Source organism: Alligator sinensis, unplaced genomic scaffold, assembly GCF_000455745.1.
Source record: "Alligator sinensis unplaced genomic scaffold, ASM45574v1 scaffold1002_1, whole genome shotgun sequence".
Classification (NCBI taxonomy): domain Eukaryota; kingdom Metazoa; phylum Chordata; order Crocodylia; family Alligatoridae; genus Alligator; species Alligator sinensis.
This window is the reverse complement of record NW_005842710.1, coordinates 528,337-552,460: the sequence shown is the minus strand read 5'-3', so window position 1 is coordinate 552,460 and position 24,124 is coordinate 528,337. Positions and strand designations below refer to the sequence as shown.

Sequence of the window (24,124 nt, the reverse complement as noted above, 5' to 3'; positions counted from 1 at the left end):
AGAGACCGCCCAGGTCAGAGCCCAGTACCCATCCTACCTTACCCCTACCCCTGCACACACACACACCCTACCACCCCTGCTCGCATACAACTCCCCACCCCACACACACACACACACACGAAGCTCACTCATGCCTACACACACAAAGCTCACGCTCATACCTCATGCGGCTCCCTACCATCAGTCCCCTTCCCACCCTTCCCCACCCACATGCCAGCTCCTGTCTCCCCAGCACACAACCATGATTTGCAGCAATAAAAACTGAGCACCAAGTGAAGGGTTACGAGCCCCAAGGCAAAGGTCATAGCCCAGGGGATGATGGGGAGAGGGGCATCCAGGGCATGTGCCCAACCCCGAATGCACCCATCCCACCCGCCCAAAGCTGGGCCCCCCCCGGGCCAGAGAAGCACAGCACTGCAAGCATCTCCTTCCAAGTCCATCTGGGCTGGGGGCCCCAGTGCCCCACGAGCCCCACCCAGGTCCCGAGGGTCACACACCCCCCTCACGAGTCACCGATGGGCCAGGCACCTGCACGGGGAACCACCCCTACAGGGCTCCTCATGCCAGCCCACGCTGAGCCTCCTGCCCAGGCAGGGATGCTGCTTCCTCCCTCCCCCACAGCTACCTCGGCACCCGGCCTCGGCCCCCCTTCTGTTTCTTGGCACCTGCCGGGGTCTTGATGGGCAGGGGTGCTGTGCCCTCTGCGGGGGGCAGAGGCAGTGTGGACCCCAGCTCCATGGGCTCTGTGGTGGGGCTGGGCTTGAAGGCCTCAAAGGGAGAGAACTTCACAGGGCTGAAAGGAAGTAAGAAACAGGGAAATGAGACTCCAGGAGGCCAAGAAGAGATGGACCCCAAACTACTCAACCAATAAGATCCCCTCTGCCCCAGCCCACAAAAGGCACTGGACTTAAGTGCCCCTACCCCATTCCCCACTACCAAGTCTGCTACTCCTGGCCCCCCGCTCTGGGGTGGATGGGAGCTGGTGCCTCCTACAAGGCAAGATGTGCTTGAAGACAGAGCGTGGCCATGACCCCAGAGGCCATACCTTACAGGTGTCCTGGGACTGCTGTTGAGGCGGCGAGGGGAGCGCACCTTGGGCTGGAAAGAGAAGCCCTCCTTAATGCTCTCCAGCACCGATGGGGCCACATAGGTGAATCCCTGCAGGGAGACAGAACCCTGTGTCAAGGAGACACCTCAGTCACTCTGCCACCCGCACCACCTCTGCTGGGGAGGTAGGGCTGGGTAGTGTAAGCCCCTTCTCTTCCCCTGGTGTCACAGTGCCCCTGCTGGGGAAGGTGGGGCTGAGCAGTGTAAGCTACACCCACTCCCTTGAAGCACTGGATGCCTTGGGCAAAGGTCAGACTCTTTCAGCCCTCTTTTCCCAGCCTGTCCCAGCCTCTGGGGCAGACCCTACCAGGAAGGCCTGGTTGGCACTCTCGCTGATGGAGGCATCATCAGGGCTGTCCACGGGAGTCTGGCGAGTGAAACGGGTGTCGAACTGGCTGACGTCATCATCTGATTGCTGGGGGGTGGGGGGAGGGAGGAGGGTCAGTGGCAGATAGGAGGGTGGCCTGGAGGGAGGAGGGTCAGTGGCAGATAGGAGGGGGGCAGGGCACCAGCACCAGCCAAAAACCCTGCCCTCCCCTTCCAGGGTCTCCACCCTGGACTTTTATGCCTTGCACTGCTTCCCCAGACAGTTGGATCCCATCCCCTATCCTGGCTTCTCCCTGACCATGGGGATGGGAACTTCAGTACCAACTGGGGCACATTCACTTTGCCTGCTGTCCTGGATGTCTGGCTCCCTTTCTTTGTCACCCTCAGCCCCTGGCGCTGCAAGGCCTCGCTATGGACAAGAACCCTGCCCTGCTCTGCCCTGATGTCAGGGATTCCAGCCCCTCTTCTGAACTCAGCCTGCTGGGCCCAGACTTGGCAGGTGCCCTGGGCACAGTGCAATGACTGTCTTACCCACTGGAGTGCAGGACTGTAATCAGGCAAGGCCCACTTCAGCCATGCACTGACCCTGTCCTGGCAGTCAGTGAGGGAGCAGGGCAAGGGAGTAGGGCAGTACCAGGCAGGGCTTGAAGGGTGGGTCCAACTTCCGTGCCAGCAGGTCATCCCAATTGACGTGCCGGAAGAATGGCTGTTTCTGCGGGGACAGAGGCACAGGCAGGAGGTCAGAGGGAGCATCGGGCCTAGCAGCCCCCAATCCCAGTGGTGGAGAGGTACCAAGCACCCTCCCCAGGGTTCCTCATGCAGACATCTGGTGGGGTGAAGCTCCCTGTCCTCTGCTCAAACACACATCCCATGCCAGGGGTGGGGAGGCTGCCTGCTGGGCCCCAAATTTGTATCTCAGCCCCAAGCAACAAATGGACCTCTTTGGGAAGCTGCATGCCATGCTTGCACCCCTACTCCAGAGAACACCTTTGGGAAGCTGCATGCCATGCTTGCACCCTTTCTCCAGAGAACCCCCCCCACCTCTGTCTACCTGCACATCAGCCGCATCGCCTGCCCCTCCCCCGATTCTTTGGCCGGGGTTTCTCTTGAGGAACTAGAAGAGATGGAGAATAAGTGAGAGCATGGTGCAAGTGGATCCCAACTCCCTCCTTCATCCCCTCCACATACAGCTGGTTGTGGCCATAGCCATTTTGGTGCGACCCCCACCCCCCTACAAACCCCCAAAGATGGCACTTAGCCTGGTTCTGTTTCAAGCAGGCTGCTGAGCTGGGGTCAGCCATTTCAAGGCCAGAAGCACCAGACTGGGGGTCATGAGAGCAATCTGGGCAACACTAGTGGGGGGGGCAGGGGGCACAAGTGGTACCTTCTTGAGCAGGTCACGGGCATCAGGGGTCAGGTAGGGTGGCAGGACCAGCTTGCCCTTCAGGATCTTGTCAATGGTTTTCTTTCGGTTCTCTGCAGTAAAGGGCGGCTGTAAAGGAAGTGTGGACGGGGCTGAGCGCAGGCATGGGAGGGGGCCCAGATGTGGGGGCGAAGAGGAAAAAATGAAGGTCCAGGTCAGGGCTCAGCTCAGCACTGGGACAAGGGAACTGGAGGGGGTTTAAAATGGAAGCCTGGATGGAGGGCACAGAATGAAGCACGGGGAGCCAGGGGACTGCATGGGGTTGCATGGGAAGACTGTAGCAAAGGGTGGCGGGGCACCATGCCAGGCTGGGCCAAGGCACCTTCCCACTGAGCGTGCTCCCACCCACACAGCTTGGTGTGTCCATCTCCCCCACTGGCCACGCCCCCCCCCACCAGGTAACAGCACGAGCAGGACTTGCCGATCCAGTGAGCATGTCATACATCAAGGCCCCAAGGCTCCACCAATCCACAGCACGGTTATGCCCGCTCCGCACCAGGATCTCTGGAGCCCTAGGGACGGGCAAATCTACCCTGAGCCACTGACCCACTGAGAGTCGGGACAGGGGCAAATCTCTGGGAGGAGGCTGCAGGGGAAGCAGGGGGGTTAGGGCACGGCTCACTGTCACCTACATGTACTCAATGGTGCCACAGAAAGTATGGGTGACAGCTCCATCATGGATGGACTCCTTGCACAGCCCAAAGTCCGTCAATTTGATGTGCCCTTTAGGAGAGGAGAAAAGAGCTCAAACATCAGACCCTGAAACACTGGACATTTCCTGGTGAAACTCAGGCCCAGGCACTTTCTCCCCCAGTGCACGGAGCTGTACCTTGGCTATTCAACATGATGTTCTCTGGCTTGAGGTCCCGGTAGATGATCCCATTGGAGTGGAGGTGGCCCAGGGCCAGCGTGATCTCACTTAGGTAGAAGCTAGGGCATACATGTGTAGGTGTTAATATGGGCCCTAAAGCAGGGAGGTGCTGCAGGGAGGGCACAGTTCCAGCCACTGCTAGCAGGGGTTGCCTGTAGACATCGCCCAAACCTGTATACTGAGGTTTTACCTCAGCAAGGAGGTTTTACCTCCTTAGCAGGGAGAGGTGCCAACCCCTTGGACAACCCTCAGCTGTCTTCTCGGATGTTGTATTCAATACCAGCACCCAGGTGGCTTCAAAGGCCCCTGCCCAACATGATGTTTGCACAATGCAATCATATTGTGTGCCAAGTCTGACAGGGGACATGGATGGGCCAAGGGCAGAGCAGCCACCTGGCTGAAGAGGGAGCTGGGGGGATGTTTTCCAAATGAGAGTCACAGCACAGCTGACAAGAGCTCCTGGCTACTCCAGCCCCAGCCTCTCCTACCGGGGGACAATGTGCAGAGTGGGGCAGGAGCAAGGGTTGTGAGGGAGAGCCTAGCTACCCCAGCCCCAGCCTTCCCCTCAGACTCCAGTGCCTTTCACTAACCATGCTGTGTCCTCCAGGAAGATGCCCTCCCGTTCCAGCTGCATGAAGAGTTCTCCGCCTGCAAATACACACAGGAGGGGAGGACACAGCAAAGTGCATGAACCTTACAGATGCATCCCAGCTCCTGCCCTACACATTCCACCTCCAGAGTGGACGGAGGCAAGCTGGGGCCAGCTCTTTCTGGATCCCAAGCCATTAATTGCCTTGGGGAGCACCAGGCTCCAATGGGGTACCAACATACTGCTCAGCGCTACCCTCACCCCTGGCCCTAGTCCCATCCTACATACCACTCAGGCACTCCAGGATGAGGTAGAGCTTGCCGCCTGTCTGGAAGGCGTAGATCAGGTCCACGATGAAGGGGTGCTTGATGGCCTCTAGGATGTTCCTCTCGGCCTTGGTGTGAGCCGTGTCCTTGGCATTGCAGGCAATCTTAGCCTGGAGAGAGACAGTCACACAAAGAGCGGCTTTAGGAGGCCAACAGGGGGCACTCCTGAGTTCAGTGACAGCAAGGCAAAGGCTGGCAACATAGTCACCTTCTTCAAGACCTTCATGGCAAAGATTCTCCCTGCATTTGTGCCCTGCACTTTCCGCACCTGGAAGACCTGCCGGGAAACAGAGGCCATGAGAGCACGCACAGCACGGGCAGGCATGGAGCTCCATCCCCTGCCAGCATCAGGTGGGCCACTCCCGACTACTCTCCCTGCACATGTAAGCACCACACGGTGCTTGCACAGTGCTTCGTGGGAGCTGTAGTTTGGGGGCAAGGGGCCTGGCTCCCATTCTGCTGTGTGAGCTTAACTCCCCAGCTGGACTACATCTCCTGTGCTGCACTGTGGCCACAGGACTGCCAAGAATAATGCAGCACCTCCCCTGGCCCAGAGGGTGCCTCATGGGAGCTGCAGTCCAGCTGAAGGGCTGGGTCCACAGAAGAGAATGGGGGGCCTGAGGGACCTGGACTCCAATTCCTACACGGCATTGAGGCAGCTCTGAACCCGACAGTCTGATTAGCGTGCATGCTGGACAAGACGCCCGCCCCAATGCAGCACCCCAGAACAGCCCCTGGTAAGGGTCCCAGCACTCTGCCCTGAAGCCGTAGGGCCTCTCCCACCCCCTCGGTGTCTTTCACAGTGACATCTTACTGGAAGGTGTGGGAGAAAAAAGCAGAAGTGAAACACGGTCCCTTCTCAGTGCCCTTCCCCACCTGCAGGGGAAAGAAATGGAGTAGGAGGCAGGTGTGCTTGAGGGATGGAGCCCCCTCCCCATCCGTCCCGGCCACGTGCCAGTATTATGCCATCGCCCCTACCTTGCCATAGCCACCTTTGCCCAGGACACGCAGCAGCTCGAAGCAGTGGGGGCCGATGCGCTCGGGACCATTGTTGACACTGCTCTCCGAGATCTCAATCTCTTCGTAGTGCCCCACGGGCCTGGGGGGGACGGGACAGCTCTTAGCAGGGGCAGACAGGAGGGGAGTTGCAGGGAGCTGGGGTGGGGGGCAGGCAGGGAGAGAGGGCAGCAGATGGGGGGACGGCTGGGAAGAGGGGCCAGCTCCAGGTCCTTGGGTGCCGCCAAGGCGCTGGCTCCTCCCCGTGCTGGGGAAGAAGAGCGAGGTGAGAAAAGGACCACACTGTCCCCTGTGTGACTTACTCCAGGCCATTGCCCCGCAGCTCCAAGTCCATCTCCTAGGAGAGAGGAGAAGGGAAATCAGCCTGGCACTGGCCCTGGCCCTGGCCCTGGCCCTGGCCCCTGCCCCTGCCCCAGCCCGGTACCACCAAGGTCAAGGCTGGGCTGGCAGCCGGGTGATACGGCTCCTGCAGGGCTGGCAGGGTGGGTGCAGCCGGGGTGCCCCCGACTCACCGCGCCCAACTCCGGCTCCTCCCCCTCGCTGCCCTCCTCTGTCTCCAGGTCGATGTCGAAAACCCCGGCCATGGCGGCGGCCCCAGGACCCCCCCCCGTCGCGTCACCGCCGCGCGCCGCCGGGCCTCCCGCCCCTCCCCGCTAGTGACGTCGCCCGCTGGGAAACAGGGGCAGAGCAGGGGCTGCTGGGAGGTGTAGTCCGAGCGCTTGTGGGCGGGCAGGGCGCCGCAGCGCCTGCTGAGAAATGTAGGCTGGGCGCGTGTGTGAAGGGGCCTGCGGCAAGCCTCAGGGCGTAGCCCCAGCCGGACAGGAGCCTGGGTAGACATTTGTAAGTTTTCTGCCGCTGGGCCTGGCCTGTGCAGGCGCCTGCCAGGTTGGGGCAGGAGGGCAGGGCGGGCTCGTGGTCACCATCGCCGGGTCTTTGTGCCCCTCGTGCTCTCTCCTGCATGTGTCAGGGTGTTTGCATTGGGTGTGAGCTGGGGTGTGCAGTGCTCCTGCTCAGCCCCAACTCGGAGGTTCCTGGCTAGGGTGCCTTGCCCCTCTGCTCAGGGTCAGACCAATCGTCATATTTGGGATTGGGAAGGCACTTGCCCCATGGCCAGACAGGTGTAGGCTGGGGGAGGTTCTGCCTTCCTCTGTAGCAGGGGGTGTGCCCCCTGCCTGGTATCTCTTGAGCCAATATTGACATTTCATAGAAATGGAGCGTTGGCTGCTCTGGTTCCCCTGCTTCACCCGGGGCAGGTTTGTGTGTTAGGTCTGTGTTGTACCCAGGTTGACAGGAGTCGCATGTAGAGTTTAGGTTGTGGTTGCATGGGATGATTTGGACAGGGTGAGCCTGGGTCAGGCAGAGGGTTGGGCTAGATGACCTCTGGAGGTCCCTTCCAGCCCTGCCTCTCCGTGATCCTGTGATTTCCCTCCCTCAGTGTGTCCAGCACCTGGTCAGGTAGACTCACGCCTCCAGCACCGGGGCCTGGGCTTGTCACCAGGGCACAAGCACAGCCAGGCTTTCAAGGGTGACATTAGAAAGCACCCCTTGGTGACCACAGAGCCACGGACACTTGGGAACATGCAGGCGAATGAGTGACATGTAGTCCACAGGGCTGCGGGGCCTTTCACAAGGGAGGCTGTGGCCCCCCCAGGAGCCCTCCCCCAACTGCACACTTCCCCTGTGTTCATGCCTTCCCAGCCAGCAAATTCAGGGGCAGCTCCTCTTGCCCGGCATGCCACCAGGCAGGATCTTCCCTTCAGCTCTGAATGGGCCGAGGGAGCTGGTCCAGGCACTCAGCAGGGATATAGCATGTGCAAAAATGTTCTGGCCCTGAGGGGCCACTTCTCTGTGGCTGACACCCAGAAGGTGCTGGGTAAGGGTCTTTGTGGATCGTTGCTGGTCCCATAGGGTCTGTTGGCCTGTTCTGCTCCAGCCCCCATTCCCCACATACTCTTTCTCTCCCTGATCTTTAATCTGACCCAGCCCTTCCTCCGCTGCCCTGCCCAGTGCCTGTAATCGGATCTCAGAGCTCAACTGACACATGAAACTGGGGCTGCCTGGCAAGAACAGCTGCTGTCCTCAGGAGGCCTGTTCACGTGTGTTCATGTGGGGTGGGGGGAGGGGGCAAGGGGCAAGTACATAGGCCCCTCTGCCTGCGGGGGCTGGAGACATCCCCTGCCAAGATGTGGATCAGGGAGTGGCTAACAGGCTCCAATCCCAGAGATCAGGACCCCCGGGGGGGGGGAGGGGACAGAAGTGGGGTAAAATCCTTCATCCCACCCAGTGCCAGAACCAGCATCTAGGATCCCACCTGCAGGCAATGCCCCTGCAGCTGATTAGCCTCAGGGGCTTATGGTTAGTGGGGAGGGGATGTGGGTTGAAACAGAGGTGCTAGTCCAAATTTGTTGGAAGTCACCTGGGGTCAGTGCAGTCTTCGGGTGGAAGGTGTTGGGTGCTAATGAGGCCCCTGGGTCTGGGGCAGTATGACAGGAAGGAGAGGTACCAGGCTGAAGGGGGCTGTTTTTCTTTTCTTTTTTTTTATTTCATTTCCAGGGCCAAATCAGTTCTGAATTCAGTTCCAAATTTGGCTGATCAGAGCTCAATTGTTCAAGACTGTGGTGCTCCCACCGGCAAGTATCTTCCCTCCCAGACTCATCCTCAATCTGGGGCTTCAGATACTCCCAAATCCATGGCAGGCATCCTATGTGCAAGCCCCAAGCCCAGAGGCTTTGGAATTCATATGCCCCCTAGTCTCACTTGCCTCTCACCAAAATGCCAAAGGAGCAAGCTAAAGAAAAGGCCACAAGCATCCCCCATTGCCATAAATTGCGTAGTTGAGATCCTCTCATTTGGAGGCATTTGTAGACTCTCACAAGGGTCAGCCTGCCTGCAGTGTAAGAGACAGGTCTTGACCCTTTAACTATACTTGAGTCCGTTCAAGGCCGAGAAGATGGTATGTCCCCTGCCAGGCTGGAAGGGCCTGTGAGACTGGTTCACCTCTTTTACCTACCCCACCCTGCCTGCCCCAGCACTGGTTCTCCCCAGAGCAAGTGCAGCAGCTGGATGTCTAGGTTCAATGCTTGGAGCAGGAGAAGATATGGGGTGGGGGAGAAGCAGGGTGCTAAGCCCAGACCTCCCCACAGCTCCCAGCTGGGCCCAAAGGGCAGATGTCATGCCTGAAATGTCACTGCTCCTGGGGAGCCAGCTCGACTGAGGACCTGAGTCATAAAGAGGGCAGAGGGCCCAAGGGACTGAGAAGGGGAGGGGGAGGGAAATGCCAGGGGGGGCAAGGTGTCTGAGAGGGGGCAGAGATATACCCAGCAGGAGACAGGCTGCAGAAAAAGTCAAGAAGATACCTTGGTGTGGCTGTGTTTCTGCATTGATCTGTGTGCTATATATGTAAATTATTTGCAAAACCATAGCTTATTTGCATACTAGCTTCCTCTCTGTGAGATTTGTAGCATTTATGCATTGCTGGCATTGAGTCTCTGACCTGCACCGAGCCTCACAGGGGCAATGGCCCTGCCCTGGAGGGGCTGAGGTCAGCTTGAGCCAACTCCTAGAAGTGCCTGGCAGAGGAAAACAGCTGAACAGTGGCTTGGTGCTCCCCTTGCTCCTGTCTGAACCACCCTATGCTATGACTGAGTCTTGAGTAGTCACAAGGGCCTCTAACATTGTTTCCTTCTTCCATGGCACATCAGCAGAATTTGCTCCATGGGACCTTATGCCTACAGCTCAGCCCTCAGCCTCAAGCTACAAAGGGAATAGTAGTCGTTATCCTGCGTGTGGCCTGGCCCCTCCACCAGCACAGCACACACATGCCTACTTCACCATTTGGTTGCTTCTGGCTGGCCGTAGCTCATTGTGCCACCAGCATCTGGAGTTGTGTCTGTGGCTGTGGGAGCAGAGTGGTCTCCAATGAACACAGATGGGATAGTTGGGTCCCTCCACTCACCAGAGCCATTCTGAAGGCCAATATGGCGAAGCCTCAGGTCCTGCAGGTTAGCAGGCTGCGTTTCCCTCACCTGATGTGATCTGCAGTGCACCGTCTCCAAACTGAGAGGAGGACATTGCCTCCCAGCCCTATTGGGAGGCAGAGGTATAGCAAGTTCCTTCAACACCCGGGCCAGGGCAAGGGGTGGGGGTATGCCTACCACTGGAGGGGGGGGAAAAAAGGGGAAGAGGAACAAAGTCTTACCTGCCACAGCACCCCATACAATAACGGCAAATGCTACTGTTGCCACTGCTGCTATATCAGTGTTGGCTAGGTTGGCAGCAGCCCTGTGGCATGAGTTCCCTGGGAGCTGCCTCTGCTGCCCTCCCACCTCCCCCCCCCCCCCCCCCCCATACTGTTGGGCACAGGACTGTCTGTGCATGGGTCTGAAATACACAGTGCAAACTGTGTAACGGGTTTTTAGTGTGCTTTGATCTGCCAAGTGAACCACAAAGGCTGCTTGGCGGAGTGTTGGATGTAAAGTTTCATATATATAACTTATATATATATATATATATATAAAAAAAGACTAGGTGTGCTGTGGCAAAGACTCCCAGGGGTATGGGGAGTGGTGCCATTCTGCTTGCCTCACTCGCCACTGTCCCTGCAATACACAGCTAGGTGCAGGGTTGTGCCTGCCTGCCTCCTATGGTAGGGCAGTGCAGGACTGTCCCTGCCATAGCAAAGATTCCTGGGGGGCCGGGGGCAGGAGGGGGGCATCCCACCCTGCTTCCCTCCCCAGTTCCCCAGTTTTGCCACCAGTGGGAGGCCTCAATTCCTAACAAGACCTGGGAAATGTATGAAAATATTAACAGCAGAAGAGCTGGGATCTGCTTTAGAACATTTAAGGGACCATGATATCACTTTGCCTACCTGATGTATAACTCAAGCTATATCAGTCCCCCCAAGTATGGAGCAGGGAGATGGGAACTAATGCATCTTCCAAAGAGGTGTCCACTGTTAGGACTCCAGGCTGAGAGAAAAGGACCCACCCTGTCCAGCCAGATAAGGTTATAGGGGAGCCCATTCCGCTTCCACACTGTTTTGCCATCCACATGGACATGTGAGGCAGCTGTCATATGCACAGGTGGCATGAGTGACACGTGGCAGGTAAGCCCGTGCAGGGCACTCCTCACGCACCAGCACTAACCCAGGACCCAGTGGCACCTGAGTTTCCTGGCCTGGGGGATGCCCTACTGCCACCCAGGCTACCACATCAACCCCTGTAAGGGGGAGGTGATTTGCTGCTTAAATCAACCCAGGGGTGAGCAGCCAATCACAGAGAGTCTCCAATGGTGCTTTGCCATTCAACAATAAGAACTCCAGACACTACCTCCTTCCAACCAATGGACTCAAAGATTGCAAATAAATGAGGTAGGAAAGGTGAGGTTTGGCTGAGTTCACACTTGCACTAATGCCATGGATTATTGACTGGGCTGTAATTAAAACTGGAGGGCCACGTATGACCGTCATTGATAAGAAAAAAGTGTCTTACAAGCTACTGAGGCAGGAACCAACTGTTTATTTTAACCTCAGCACAAGAGAGAAGTGGTCATCTTCATCACTATATTCCAGCTGCCTTTATCTCCAGGTAGTTCCTGGTACTAAGTGGGCTTCAGGGGCCTGCTGCAAAAAGAAGCCCACCACCGGCATCTGGGATCAACCCTAGGTCCTTCTGGTCTTTAGTTAGTAAGCCTAGTGACTGAGCTACATAGCTCTGGACTATCATTGATAGCATTGGTTAATTAATGGGGTGAAGGTGGGCCATGCTTTGGATTCCAATACAGTCCCAACCTGTGGAGTATTGGGACCAGCCCTTCCTCCCCTAGAGCAGCTCAAAAACTTGAAGAACCCTACACAGGAGCCATTTTCAGCTCTCAGAGCAGAGCACTCCCTTGGACCTGGTCCTGTCTGCGCGCCACCATGGTTGGAAGATTTATCAGATGATTTATTCTGTTCCTCTGTCCCAGGCACAAGCCCATCCTGAGACGGTGTAACCGAGGGAGGAAAGGGTTAAATCGGGCCAGGTGAACTCATCCCAGGGGCAGCCACCAGGTGGCATGGTTATATGGTCTTCCCAGTTTCTTTTTTCAGGGCCTGTCTACACTGGGGCACACAAGAAAACTAATCTGAATTAACTTCCAGGTGAATGGATTGGATTGCATTAAAACCTTGTGTGGACCTTCTTATGCAGAATGAAAGTGGCCTCCATTTGCTCAAGCTCATTTCCATTCTAGAGCAAATTGAACTAAAACTACTTTAATTCTGTCCACACTGGGATTTAATGTAGTTTAAAGCCAGACCTTTAAGTAATTCAGATTAACATTTCCTGAGGTTCCCGTGCAGATAAAAACCTATATAAGGTTTTCTCTACACTTAGTGTGAGAGTAAGTTTTCAGTGTTAGGCAAATCATGCTGGGTTGCTAGCTCTTAGTTATATAAATGTTTGATGGGCAGGGAAGGCAGCAGGACAGTTTGTTCTCTGCCCTGCATCAGTGCTGGAAAGAGCGTTACTCCCTCGGAGCTGTGCATTGGTACTTGGCTGAGATCCCTGGAAGATGGTCTGTTTGCATGCCTTCTGTGCTGTTTGTAACCATCTCTGTGCCATGAGCAGTGTGTGTTAATAAAGCAAATTGGGCTTAAAATATGCTCATGTTGCCAACTTCTTCACCACTGGAAAGCTCACCTGAAAGGTGATACTGGTATTTGCTTCCATGTGGCAGGGAACAGATTGGGGCGGGGGGGGCAATGGGGCCAGCAGTAGACCATCAGTCTGAAGGATGTAACGCACATAAATAGAAAACAGATAAAGTTCTTTAGAGGAGGATTTGGGGCAGAGAGAGGTTGAGGGCCCATTAATGTTGGAACTAACATGAGCAATGGCCTAGAAGAGAATATGCCTCTGCTGAGCCAACACCCTCTGTAGTGCAGTGATCCCTAGTACTGCCTTGGGGCCAGCTTTGACAGTACTCTAACCCCATGCATTCAAACATCTTGAGACGTTCTAATATAATTGCGCAAGGGTAGTACTTACCTTTCTATAGTGTGAGGGGGCTGAGCTCAGACCAGGTGGGTAAGAATCATTTCATCCCCCTCTCCCAGCCAGATCTCAATTATCCCCACTGCCCCCTGTTATCCCCCCAGGCACTGCAAAGTCCTGACCAGCATGGGCAACCCTAGTGCAGACAGGTTGCTGATGCACTGAGTCTCATACTCATTAAACTTGCTCCAGCTGGGACTTCCAGGCACCCATTTAGTGCTGAGAGCCCAGAAAATGCAAATAGGGTTGCAGGAATGAGCTGGGCCCTATCCCCCACTGACCAGCCTTCCCTGCACAGAGCTGGCTCCCAGCTAAGCTCAGCCCAGTTCTACTGGAAGGTCCGAGGCCTGTCTGCAGGTTAGTGCTCTGGAGGGAAGATGGCCTTAAAAGACAAATGTGCCCTCAGCCTACAGGTGGGGTGACTGGCCTACAGCCACAGTAGCTGGCAACTCCCTGCTCCTGTCCTAGCCCTGCAGGCAGGTGAAAGGTTTAGGGCCTCCAGTTCTTCCCCAGCTGGTGGGGTAGGAGCTGAGTGCAGCTTTCCCTATAATTGACCTGCTCTAGGGGGATAACAATGGCAGCACTTCTGCAAGGGCAACTTTGTGTCATATTACACAAATGCATACATGCTTTGGGCTTACTTGTAAGAGCCATCCCCACTTACCAGCCCCAGACTTGAGTGAATGGCCTCAGGGGGCCAGGTCCAGAGGGGCTGCCCCAGGGAGGCATGAAGGGCATCCCAAGAGCATCTGGCAAAGCCTGAGTAGTTACAGGGTATTTAGGAGGAATGGGGCCAGCAGGAGAGTTGGGCATCCATGGGACAAGGGCTGTGCTGCCTGGGAGACTGGGTAGGCCTCCAGCAGAGAAAACACCACAGGCAGGAGGATCAGCTCAGCCTAGTCTCCTTGGTACAGCGTGGATACTGGAGGGAGAGGGGAAGAAGGGCATTGTCAGGGGCGGTGGCTCACAGGTGGTCAGCTGGCCAAGGGATGCAAGGGGAAGAGACACTCTGGGTTAGATCAGCCTGGACAGAAGCAGAAAGATGCATCTAAGCTAGATGGGACTGACAAGCTGCTGTGGTCTGGGCAGCAAATCAGGATCAGAGACCCCAGAGTGCCTGGGGCTTAGCAGCACCGGCATGGGGGAGGGTATCCCTCCAAAGTGTGGGGCACTGGAGGAAACCAGTCTCCACCATGCCTGCTGCTGCCCCTCTGGAAAGATCCTCCAGGCTGGGAGACAGAGCTTGGGGGCTCTAAGAGCCCCAGGGGACTGGAGACAGGTGCTGGGGCTCCCTTGTAGACAGTGGATCTGGAGGAGAGAGGCCACTGACAGTGCCTCTTGAGTTTTCAGCAGATCCTGGATCCTTCTGCCTCTCCATCTTCCTTCTCTTCTGGATCTGTCTTTGGCCCCTGGCAGCCCAGGTGTGAATAATGCTTCATGGACCCACCTCCTTTCACACGGCTTTTTATTGGGGAGGGACTACTTTGTCCACCCGCCTCAAGCTGCTGCTGGTTAGAGGCAGCGGAAGGACAATAGAGGTGGGAGGTGTCACAAGGTCTCTGGGCCAGGCTGACTGAAGGACAGGCCCACCCCGGCACCTGTCCTTGGGCTCCATGGAGACACCAACGATGGACTCCCACCCTCCTCCAGCCGTCTTGGCTCAGGGTCTCTGCCCCCTTTAAGACAGCACAAACTTCCAGCTGCTCCTCCTCTCAGTTGATGATGTCATCACCTGCTAGTGACCTCATCAACTCTTGCTCTCACCATGATGAGTGGGGGAGGCAGCAGGAGCATGTGCACTTTTAGAGCGGCAGAGACACCAAACCAGTTTCCAATACAGACCCGTTCTCCTCTGCTTGGTTGTTTTGGTGCTGTCACAGGGGACACTAGGTGTACTAGCTGGTTATTGGAGTTGTCAATTTGTTACTGTAGGGTCACTTAGGTGGCATACATGGACTTGGTATTGTTGGGTCCCTTAAGGGTTGTTACTGTAGGATCACACAAGGCATGAGTTGTTATTCTAGTCATCGGGGAAGTCTGTGATCGTTTGTTACTGTAGGGCTACTTTAGGGCACTAGTTCATTACCTGACAGTCAGCTGGGGGTGCTGGTGCTGCAACCACTAGTTGGTTATTGTAGGGTCACTAAGACAGCATGTGTTGGTTTCTTATTGTAATGTCCCAATAGAGAACAGTTTTGCTACCGTATAGTTACTGAGGATGTGGGGGCTGGCTTGTTAGTGAGGGTCACTCAGGCTTGTAGTTCATTATTGTAGGGTCACTCCAGCTGCGTGCATTCATTTTTTAATTGCACTGGGGCTGTCCACTCTGTGCTTTGTAGGGACACACACACTAGTTTTTGCTGTTGCCCCATCCTTCAGGCCACTGGGACTGGTAGCACTGGGCTGTTATCACTGGATTGCTCTGGCACTCTGCAGTTGGCCTGTTATATCCAGGTTGCACTGGCACTGGGTTTTTACTGCAGGGTCACTCTGGAGCCCTGTTATTGCTCTAGGATACGCCTACTGGTTAGCATGCCCTTTAGCACTCCTGAGTGCTGGTTTTTTTTATTGCAGGCTCATGCTGGGCACTAGGTGTGCTGGTTTGTTTATATAGGGTCTCTCATGGGCACTGGGGCTGAACAAGCTGGCTTATTTGCAGGGTTGCTCTGAAGTCCCTGATACTGCCCTGGACAGTGCTGGCTCCTCTGGGTGTCAAGGGGCACACGTTCATGCCAGGCTGTCTCTCCGGCTGGCTGAACTAGGATCGCCAGCTCCTGGGGTTATCCAGCATCCCAGCTTGGGTTGTTCTGGAGGCTGAGGAGAGGTGCAGGGGGTGGTTAGTGGGGTCAAAGCTGGGACACAGTGTGGGCTCCTTTGGTAGAGCAGGGCATAGACAAACATGGGGAAAGCTGCACACAGGGCAGTTAGTGTGTGTAGGTAGGCTAATGAGCATAGGGGGCTTTGCATATCGTGGCAATGAGCCTGGGGCTTTGGGTGGGCTGTTACTGTACGGTCACTGGCAGCCTGAAGTCTCCACACCTGAAGACTCCAAGCCCACACCCCAAACCTCCAACCAGGGCCACATGAAGCTCGTATCCCGGGCTGGTGCAGGAGGGTCTGTGCCCCACAAGCCCATCTCAGAGCTGTCAGGCATGGTCTCCATGGCACCCAGGAGCCAACAGAGGAACAGATGTGACTGGGGCAGGTAGCAGTGACAGAGGTGATTATGGACAGGGAAGGACTCCCTGCTGAGGAGGTTGCTCCTGAGGGTGGGACAGGGCAACTGGGAGTTAGGGGGACCTGATGGGGGAGCAGGATGCATGTTGTGTGGCTGCAATCCCACCAGCCAAACACCACCGCCCAGGGGCTGGGGGAGAGATGATAGGCTATTAGGTGGTAGGGGAGAGCCACATAACACAAGCCATGGGGCCCTCACCGTGGGGGAGAGGAGGGGAGAGACACTGGGGATGGAGGGTCAGGGGCTCATAAGGGCCTTGCTGTGGCCTGGCCCTGCCCCCCATCCCCAGGGGCTCCCCAGGGGCTATTTGAAGTGGGAGAGGAAGTGGGCCACTGGGTACTGGGGCGAGTCAATGCCCAGGGCCTGGCAGATGCTTAGCACCTTGAGGCAGGCCTCGTGGCGGCTGGGGCCACCACAGGCCACATTGCAGTAGGGCTCCTCATACTCTCTGGAGATGAGCTTGTCATCCAGAAGGTTGAGGCGAACAACACCGCCCTCGTGCAGGGCCTGCAGCGTCTCCAGACTGGCAGTGGACTTGAGAGCCTGCATGTGCTGTGACACCACGCACATGACTCCCACCAGGTGAGTGCGGGGCTGGGGCCAAGTGGGCAGCAGCGGTGCCACGCCACATGCTACCATGACTGCAGCCAGCATGATATCCACGCCGAAGACCTCACGGATCCAGTCGCGCAGGTAGAAGCCACCCATGCGGGGGTTGATCTCGATGAGCTTGGGCCCAGCTGCTGTCAGCTTGAGCTCCACATTGAAGACACCATCAGTGAGGCCGCAACCGAGGCAGCACTGGTAGGCAGCGCGCACCAGCTGGGCCTCACGGTCAGATGGCAGGCAGGTAGGCATGCTGGCTGCTGTCTCTGTGAAGCAGGGCACACGTGTGGGCCCGTTGTCGGACACAAAGGCAGCCAACATACGCCCCTCAAAGATGACCAGGTCAACATCATGCTCTGTGCCTGACACGTACTCCATGAGCAGCATGGCATTGCCCCAGCCCAGCCCAATGCCCGGGTGGTCGGTGTCTTCCCGCAGATCCTGGGAGATCTTCTCAAAGTGCAGGTGGCACTGCTGGGCATCCTCCACCAACTTGACACCCACAGCACCTGCCCCATACTCCAGCTTCATGACACCTGGGAAGGACAGGTGGTGGGCGGCTCGCTCCACATCAGCCTGGCTCTCCAGATGCCAGCAGGGCACGGCATAGACGGCAGTGGAGGGCCAGCCCCGAGGGGCATCTTTGCGCCGGCGCAGCAGGTGCTGATGGGTGCGGCTCTTCTGCTTGGCCACCCGCATGGCAGCTGTGGGGCTGCAGCGCAGGCCCAGCTGCTCGCACACCAGAGCCGTCAGTACCATGCAGTCATCCCAGTAGGAGAGGCAGCCATCAAGGTGCAGGCCCCGCTCCTGCACTAGCTCTACCACACGCTGGGCGTGCTCCTCATCCCGTTTGTGGTCCGTGCTGTCGTAGTGGATGAAGGTCTGCACCAGCTGGGAGGCAAAGTGGTTGGGATCCGACTCCACCAGGTGGATCTGGAGCAAAGATGGGGTGGGGGAGGGAAGGGGGTACAGAGACAGGAGGGTAGAGGGAGAAACATAGACACACACACATGCGTGCACGCACGCGCGCACACACACACACACAAGAGAAGTGGGAAGATGCAAAGAGGAGGGGGAGATCAAGCAGGGGTCACTAACATGGAGGTGGGAAAGCCCCCCCCCCTCCCCCTCCTTGCTGGCACTACAAAATGGGATGGTCCTTGAACATCCACATCCCACTGTGTGCGTATTTTGTGGCAAAGGGAGGAATAATGGAGCATTTCCCTCCCAGCTGTCCTCCAGGCATGGGGCAGATAGCAGAGTCAACAGCCTGGCCTTGTGCATCACCCCATCATGCAATGGGGATGGAAGGATCCATGTGCCAAGCAATCCATGCATGTCCCCGCCCAGTGATGAAGGTGGGGGGAGGAGAATTGAGCAATCCACATACTGTGGGCACCACAGGCACCACTGCCGGGGAGGATGGGATAGTCCAAGCCATGGGTCCATTTGTGGCTGGATTCCAAGAGTGGGGAAGTGGAATGTGACACACTGGTGTTGCAGGAGGAGACTGGAATGACCCACTTGTGGCCAGAGAAGGGAGGAAAATGGAAAACCCGGGATGGGTGGGGGGAATCAAAGGGCTCACTTGGGCCACAGACCCACATGGGGAGACCCCTTGTTCTGTGCGGCACTCCTGGCCCTCAGTGGGGAGGTGACAGCCTGTTCCATGAAAGCTGTTCCATGAAAGGGGTGGGGGGCGGTCATGTGGCAGTCCACTCAAGCCCACACCTTAGAGGAGTGGAGGGACCCCCACAGCGTGCTACCCACAGCTGGCACAGTGGGGTCAAAGGCCACAGGGCTGCCGGGAGTGGCTGCTAGCCCCCACCCCTCTGAGCTGAGCCCACTTGCTTGGGTCCCATGCTGGGGCTTTGGCTCTTGGTCCTGATGGAGCTGCGAGCCGGCCCTATGAAGGTGTGCTAATTCTCTCCAATAATTGCAAGGCCAATGTGCGTTGATTCTGGAGTACAATGACAGTGGTATCATGGGGCTGATGCTCTGATAGCCCAGCAATGGGGAGTCTGTACGTTGCTCCCCGCTGCACTGGGTTGTTCACTCTGGTTACTAGCACTCTCACCATTCTTAATTCTTGGTGCTTATGCTTTGGCAAAAATACCCTGCCACTCCAGGATTGCAGTTGCAGGAGAGGTAGCATTTTGTCACCTCTACCCCATTCCTGTGGTGCTGGAGATGAGCCAGGCCAAAAGTCACTACGCCCAACAGGAAAAGTGAAGCTAGGTCTGGGACACAGACCATTCCATTACGGTTTGTCACAGTGCAGCATCCCAAAGCTATGAGTAGTGGGAGCCCCACGGAGGTCCCCAAGGCCTGGTTCTCCATTCTGCCTGGAGTCAAGCACTCATGTCCCTTCCCTAAATCCCTTCCCACCACTCCTGCCCTGTCTGTCCTCCGTCCTTCCAGCTCCTAAATCCCTATCTCAGCAGTATTTTCTCCCTCCTCCCCACATGCCAAGATAGCTCCAAAGCCCACTGAGGTACAAGCAGTGGGCAACATGATGGGCAATCAGCAGGTGCAGCCAGGGCCAAGACTGTGTAACCCTTCCCAGCAATTTAAAAAGAGCCACAGTTCTCAAGTCAAATTCCTGGCTGGCAGAGGGAAAGCATGCATGTGCCAGTTACCCAGGGCTGAGCGCCAGACTGGGGCTGATGGGAGGGAAGACGTTAGGGGCAGAGTTAAGGGTATTTTCCATTATGGGTGTTTTTGATTTATCCTCTTGCCTGTTCCCATCCCCCTTAATAGTAGAGGGATCTGAGCTGTGACAGAGATGAAGCAACCCCCTGCACAGATGAGCAACCATGGATAATGCAGCTAATGCTTCAGGCTTTTCCTTCCCAGGGCAGGGGCAGGGCCAGGCTGTTCAGGTCCAGGTGGCCTGGGAAAGCTGGAGCCTCAGGGAGCCCCACTTGCCCCCTGCATCTACCCCAGGTCCCTCGGAGCCTTGCCCAGACCCAAGGTCAGGAGAAATGAGGAAGATGCTCACCCTGGGAGAAACAGTTTCCCTTTGAGCCAGAACTTGGGCTGTGCTAAGGCAGCCCTGCTGTGAGAGATTAGGGGAAAGGGGGGTTTCTATCCAGCTGGGATGTGGGAGAGGAGGCATCCCCATGGCTGGGATGCAGGGAGGAGCCTCCACAGCAGCCATCCACCTCCACTCTCCCCTGTTGCAGGCCATGTCACGCTGGCAGGGTCCCTCTGGGAGCTGCTATGGCGAGCCATGTCCCTTGGCCCTTCTCCGTGCTGGGGGTAATAATGGGGGCGAGGGCTGCGCCGGGCAGCCTAGGGCCGGGTTTCCGCATCTTACTTTTAGCCCGTACTCCCTGGCCGCCTCCCAGACGAATTTTTTGCTGACTCCTCCAGCCCCGATCACCAGCACGTGCTTGCCCTCCATGAGGTGGCACTGCGCACGCCGCAACATTGTCTCCACCAGGGGTTGGGACGACCCCCTCGGCACCCCCACTGCCTGGCCCATGGACTCAAAGAGAGCACAGGTCTCAAGGCACAGCTGGGAGTTCATCTCCAGGGCCACCAGCTGCAGCACCTCTTCTGACGAGGTCAGCAGAAAATCCACACCTGCAAGAGAAATGGTGGCATCAAGGCAACAGTCACGAGTGTATGTGAAATGGTGGCACATGGCACAGAGGTGGGACCCCTCCCCGGCCCCTGGTGAGAGACACTGCTGGGGAACAGGAGGGCTTGATCCATTAAGCAAATTAATACACTCTGACTCACTATGGAACTCTCAAGGAATTGGAAGATGAAGTAGCTGAGCTGCTCTTAAAATACATACCCTTGACATCTGGTTGCTGCACCAGAAAGAAGTCAGCACTCTACAAAACAAAAAGGATCCTGGTAATGTAGCCCTGAGAGGCTATCCCAGGAGAAATGGATTGGAATGATAATTAAAAGCAGAATGATAAAATTAGATTTTATCATAGCAAGAACATCAACTTCTGCAAAGGAAAAAAAAATGCCATGCTAATCTAGTAGAATTCCTTGTATGCATCTACAAAAAAGGTCCAACAAAAACTGACTGAGGTAATTTACTTGGACGTTCCAAAGAATTTTGAAAAAAACCCTTGAAAAAGGAAAAAAATAAATACTCATGAGAGGCAAAGCATCATGGTGGTTCAAGATACTGGCTTGGAGATAGTGAGAGAAGGAGTAGGAAGAAATAGCATAAGGGTGCCATGAGGTTCCATATTACGGTTGTTTAGTTACTGTAGTGTTGAAAGGTGGAAAGCCATCAAGGTGTCCTTGCTCCACATTATGCAGAGACCTTGGTAAAAACAGTGGCTGTGCCAAGCACTTCTAGGAACGGAGAAACAATTAAGCCCGCCTGTTTGTAGCCATCTCCATCTGATAAAGAAGGGGTCATCCAAGGTCCATGGCAAGTGAAAGCTAGAGTGTGAGCACAAGTGGTTCCCTGCTTGCAAATGCAGGGACTAGGGGACTGGTTTTGCAGCCTGTAGGCTGTTACAGGCAGAAACCTAGAGGTGTAAATAGACAACTCATTTGACGTGGGTTTGACCCAGATCTAAACAGGCACAGCATCGTCATTCACAGGTCATCCTTCCAAGCTGCACTGTTGCTCTTCTGCTAGTAGGAAGCCAGTAAGAGCATGCACCCTGGCTGGCCTGCCTGTGCAATGAGCCACAACAGCTTTACAGACACACACAGCCATGTCCTGGGAGAAAGCCTTAGCACATTTTATCCTGCGTACTTCAGAGGGACCTGAAGCAGGGCAAGGGACTTGTAGGATCCCACAAGCAGACTTTCTATTACTGGGACAACTGCCATGTCTATTTACAGCATAAGAGAAGGAGTTGTGAAGAAGACTCAGAGGAAGCAGAGAGACAGAGCTTCTCGGACACAAGGCTCACTGAAATGGCAGACATGGGGATTTCTGAAAAGGAAAGAGCCTGCTGCTAATTTGCTTCTTCTGTGTCCAGTAGAACAGGACTTTGTTTCCATTCTTAGTAAATAAACAAAGTTACATCAGAATGCACCAAACCTACCAATTTCTCATCCAAAATTAAACAACCCCATAAGGCCTTGAATACTGACTAATTGTTTGGGACAAAGGACAAATGGAATGAGGTAGAACAGGGAGATAGCATCTTGGGGAGCAATATTCACTGAAGACTCCCAGGGCCAGATCCTACGCCACCTATTCGATGCCTAAGCACAATCCTATTCCACCCTGCTGAAAACACGTTAATGTGCCTATCTTTGTAACATGCCAACAACTCAGTCAAAAAACTAAATCGATAAATGTAGGGAACAGGAGAAGAACCCCTCCACTTCTTGAATTAACTATTTTTTAAGGACTCAAGGAGGGTGGAATATGAACACACTTGGGCACCTAACAGATGGAACTGGCTCTGGCCCCAGCTTCCTTTGGTTAGTTCAGAGCAAGGACAACAGTGAAGAACTATGAAGGAACAGAAGCAACCTTGGACAACAGGCAGCTGCCTTACAACAGATGGATATGTTCAACCATAGATGCAGTGGAATGCATTTGTGATGCTCTTTACCTAAGGTAACTACAAGCACTTAGGAAAGACACCTGGAGCAATGTTGTGGCTAGCTGGCAAGAAAAAAATCTGCTCCTTATATGGCTACAGCAGTGATTCTCAACCTTTTTAGACTCCAGTAACCCCTCAGTAGACTCAAAACACCCTTCAGAAAAGGTCAGCTCTTAGTTTTCATTTGTTTTTTGACTATGGAAAAATAATGAGCGATTCTTCAGTTACAAAGAACTCAGAAAGCCCACACCAGATCAGAATGTTTTTAATGGGCTCCAATTTGAACTCTCTGGCTTTATTTTGCAAATCACGTGTAGGTATTTGCACACCCTGGCTGAGAATTGCTGGGCTACTATCAAACAAGCCCCTGAAGCTATCAGAGTATATGAGGAATAAGATGGAGACTATGAATATATGTCTATAGTCAATGGCATGGTCTCCCACGATGTGCAATACCAGCTAAGCCATCAGTGGTGGGGTAGGAGGTGGCATTCATAGGTGGTGACAACCATGGCCAAATAATTGGAAAAGCTCTCAAGAGACTGTGGAAAGGAGGGGGAGCACAGTAAATAATGAATGCAGTACAGATGGTGAATCTGGGATCATCCCTTCCTTTTCTCTCATTATAAACACACAAAGGAGACTAAAAATGGCCAGTCCATAACAGATGAAGGACATGATGTCCCCTATGGGACTCCTTGCTAAAAGATCTCACTGAGATCAAGAACTCAGCAGAATGTTTAGAAGGATAACTGGGCATTTGTACAATACTACCTTGCTCTCTGACAGCTTTTCCTTGGGTTTCTATAAAGGCGGCCAATGACTGTCTTATACAGGTAGAGAAAGCAGGGCAGAGGATGAAGAAGTGAGTTATCCCTGCTCTCCTGACAGGCTAGCAGCAGAGCTGGGAACTGAACTCAGATCCCCAGAGACCTAGTGCAGTGCCTATCCACAAAGACACATTACCTGAAGATACCTATAGATTTTGCAACCCTCTAGAGCTACATTAAAGGGGAAATACTACAGTTCAGCTTTGAGGTGCCACTGGTGGACAGGGCTGGGGGAGCAACCTTCCCTGGGGGCAGCTTATTTCAGAGTTGCCCAGTAAGGGGCAGCTTGCACCTTCTCCTGAAGCAGCAGGTCCTGGCACTGCTGGAGAAAAGATAATGGGTTAGATGGATCCCCATGTCCAGCTGGCTGATTCTAAAGCACCCCATCAATCTGTGATGTCCTCTAAATGGTCAGGGGACGAGTGACAGGGCAGCTCACCAATCACATCGGTCTGGGTCCTACGGCCCCCCCGTTGTTCCACCGAGAGCTCTGCCTCCATTTCCATGAAGGCCCTCATGGCAGCCTCGGCCTTCTGCTTGATCTGGGCACGGATGGCTGTTATTTGGGCCTCGTCTGTCATGCCCCACTCCTGCAGGCTGCTCTCCAAGGTCTGGGGCACTGTTGCTTGGTGCTTCAGGGGCTTATCAGCCCGCCCCATGCCACACACCACCTGGGGAGGGAGAGGGGGACAAAACCCAAAGCCATAAAAACCTATGCCTCTCCACCACTGACCATGCCCAGTGCTCCTGTGATGTCATCAAACCGAATGACTTCACAGCTACCCAATTTGATGCTTTGCTTGCCTCACCCTTCCAGGACCCTGACTGGCTGCAGCTCTTTCCTCCCACTCAGGAAGTGGGATGTATCATATACACAGATGAGGGGGAAGGGAAAGGAGCTGTATTAACCGAACAGCGGGGGCAAGTGCAAGACCAATGATACTCATCCTGGTGCCCTTGACAGATAAACCAGAGATAGCAGAGCAAAGAGGCATAAACAGCCCCTCCCGCTAACTGGCTTGGGTGCAATGGTCACCTCAGATCCCAAGCAGCAGGAAGCAGTGGGATTATTGTCCATCACATTACACATTCTTGACCAAGTTGTGGGGAAGACCCTGGATCCTGTTCTCCAACTCTCTGCACCAGCCACTTGCCCTGCCCTGGGTCCAACTCAGAGCTGGCACACCCCAGAGAGCAAAAGCTGCATACATCA

The 24,124-nt window shown here is 55.2% G+C and overlaps 2 protein-coding genes across 5 annotated transcripts in view; both read right to left on the bottom strand.

Moving 5' to 3' along the window:
* Positions 1–6: 6 nt before the first annotated feature.
* On the bottom strand, positions 7–6,301 carry RPS6KB2 (ribosomal protein S6 kinase B2). 3 transcript variants are annotated; one of them, XM_006034178.3, is made up of 15 exons: positions 6,173–6,298; positions 5,963–5,997; positions 5,622–5,742; positions 4,852–4,920; positions 4,606–4,753; positions 4,319–4,376; positions 3,687–3,787; positions 3,490–3,580; positions 3,279–3,369; positions 2,819–2,926; positions 2,486–2,548; positions 2,069–2,146; positions 1,415–1,522; positions 1,046–1,158; positions 7–793 (listed from the first exon to the last, which is right to left on the bottom strand). In XM_006034178.3, the coding sequence occupies exons 1-15, from the start codon at positions 6,242–6,244 to the stop codon at positions 622–624; spliced, it is 1,428 nt and encodes a 475-aa protein (XP_006034240.1). In that variant the 5' UTR covers positions 6,245–6,298; the 3' UTR covers positions 7–621. The 3 variants fall into 3 exon arrangements, with proteins under 3 accessions (XP_006034240.1, XP_025071938.1, XP_014380422.1); XM_025216153.1 differs by lacking the exon at positions 2,486–2,548 and having other exon boundaries at positions 6,173–6,301; XM_014524936.2 differs by lacking the exons at positions 5,963–5,997; positions 6,173–6,298 and adding an exon at positions 5,458–5,519 and having other exon boundaries at positions 5,622–5,700.
* A 7,841-nt stretch (positions 6,302–14,142) lies between these two features.
* CARNS1 (carnosine synthase 1) overlaps positions 14,143–24,124 on the bottom strand; it is a 25,325-nt gene continuing 15,343 nt past the window's right edge. For both annotated transcript variants that reach the window (XM_006034176.2, XM_014524934.2), the window contains exons 8-10: positions 23,351–23,582; positions 19,858–20,126; positions 14,143–17,471 (exon numbers count right to left, since the gene is read on the bottom strand). In XM_006034176.2, the coding sequence (XP_006034238.1) occupies positions 16,236–17,471; positions 19,858–20,126; positions 23,351–23,582 (1,737 nt within the window). In that variant the 3' untranslated portion in view covers positions 14,143–16,235. The remainder of the gene's footprint in view (positions 17,472–19,857; positions 20,127–23,350; positions 23,583–24,124) is intronic.

Excerpts from the sequence above, each read along its gene's own strand:
- RPS6KB2 (XM_006034178.3), bottom strand. The coding sequence starts at position 6,244 with ATGGCCGGGGTTTTCGACATCGACCTGGAGACAGAGGAGGGCAGCGAG. Across the intron at positions 5,998-6,172 it reads AGGAGCCGGAGTTGGGCGCG|GAGATGGACTTGGAGCTGCG; the intron begins GTGAGTCGGGGG and ends CCTCTCTCCTAG. Across the intron at positions 2,147-2,485 it reads GCGATGCGGCTGATGTGCAG|AAACAGCCATTCTTCCGGCA; the intron begins GTAGACAGAGGT and ends CTGTCCCCGCAG.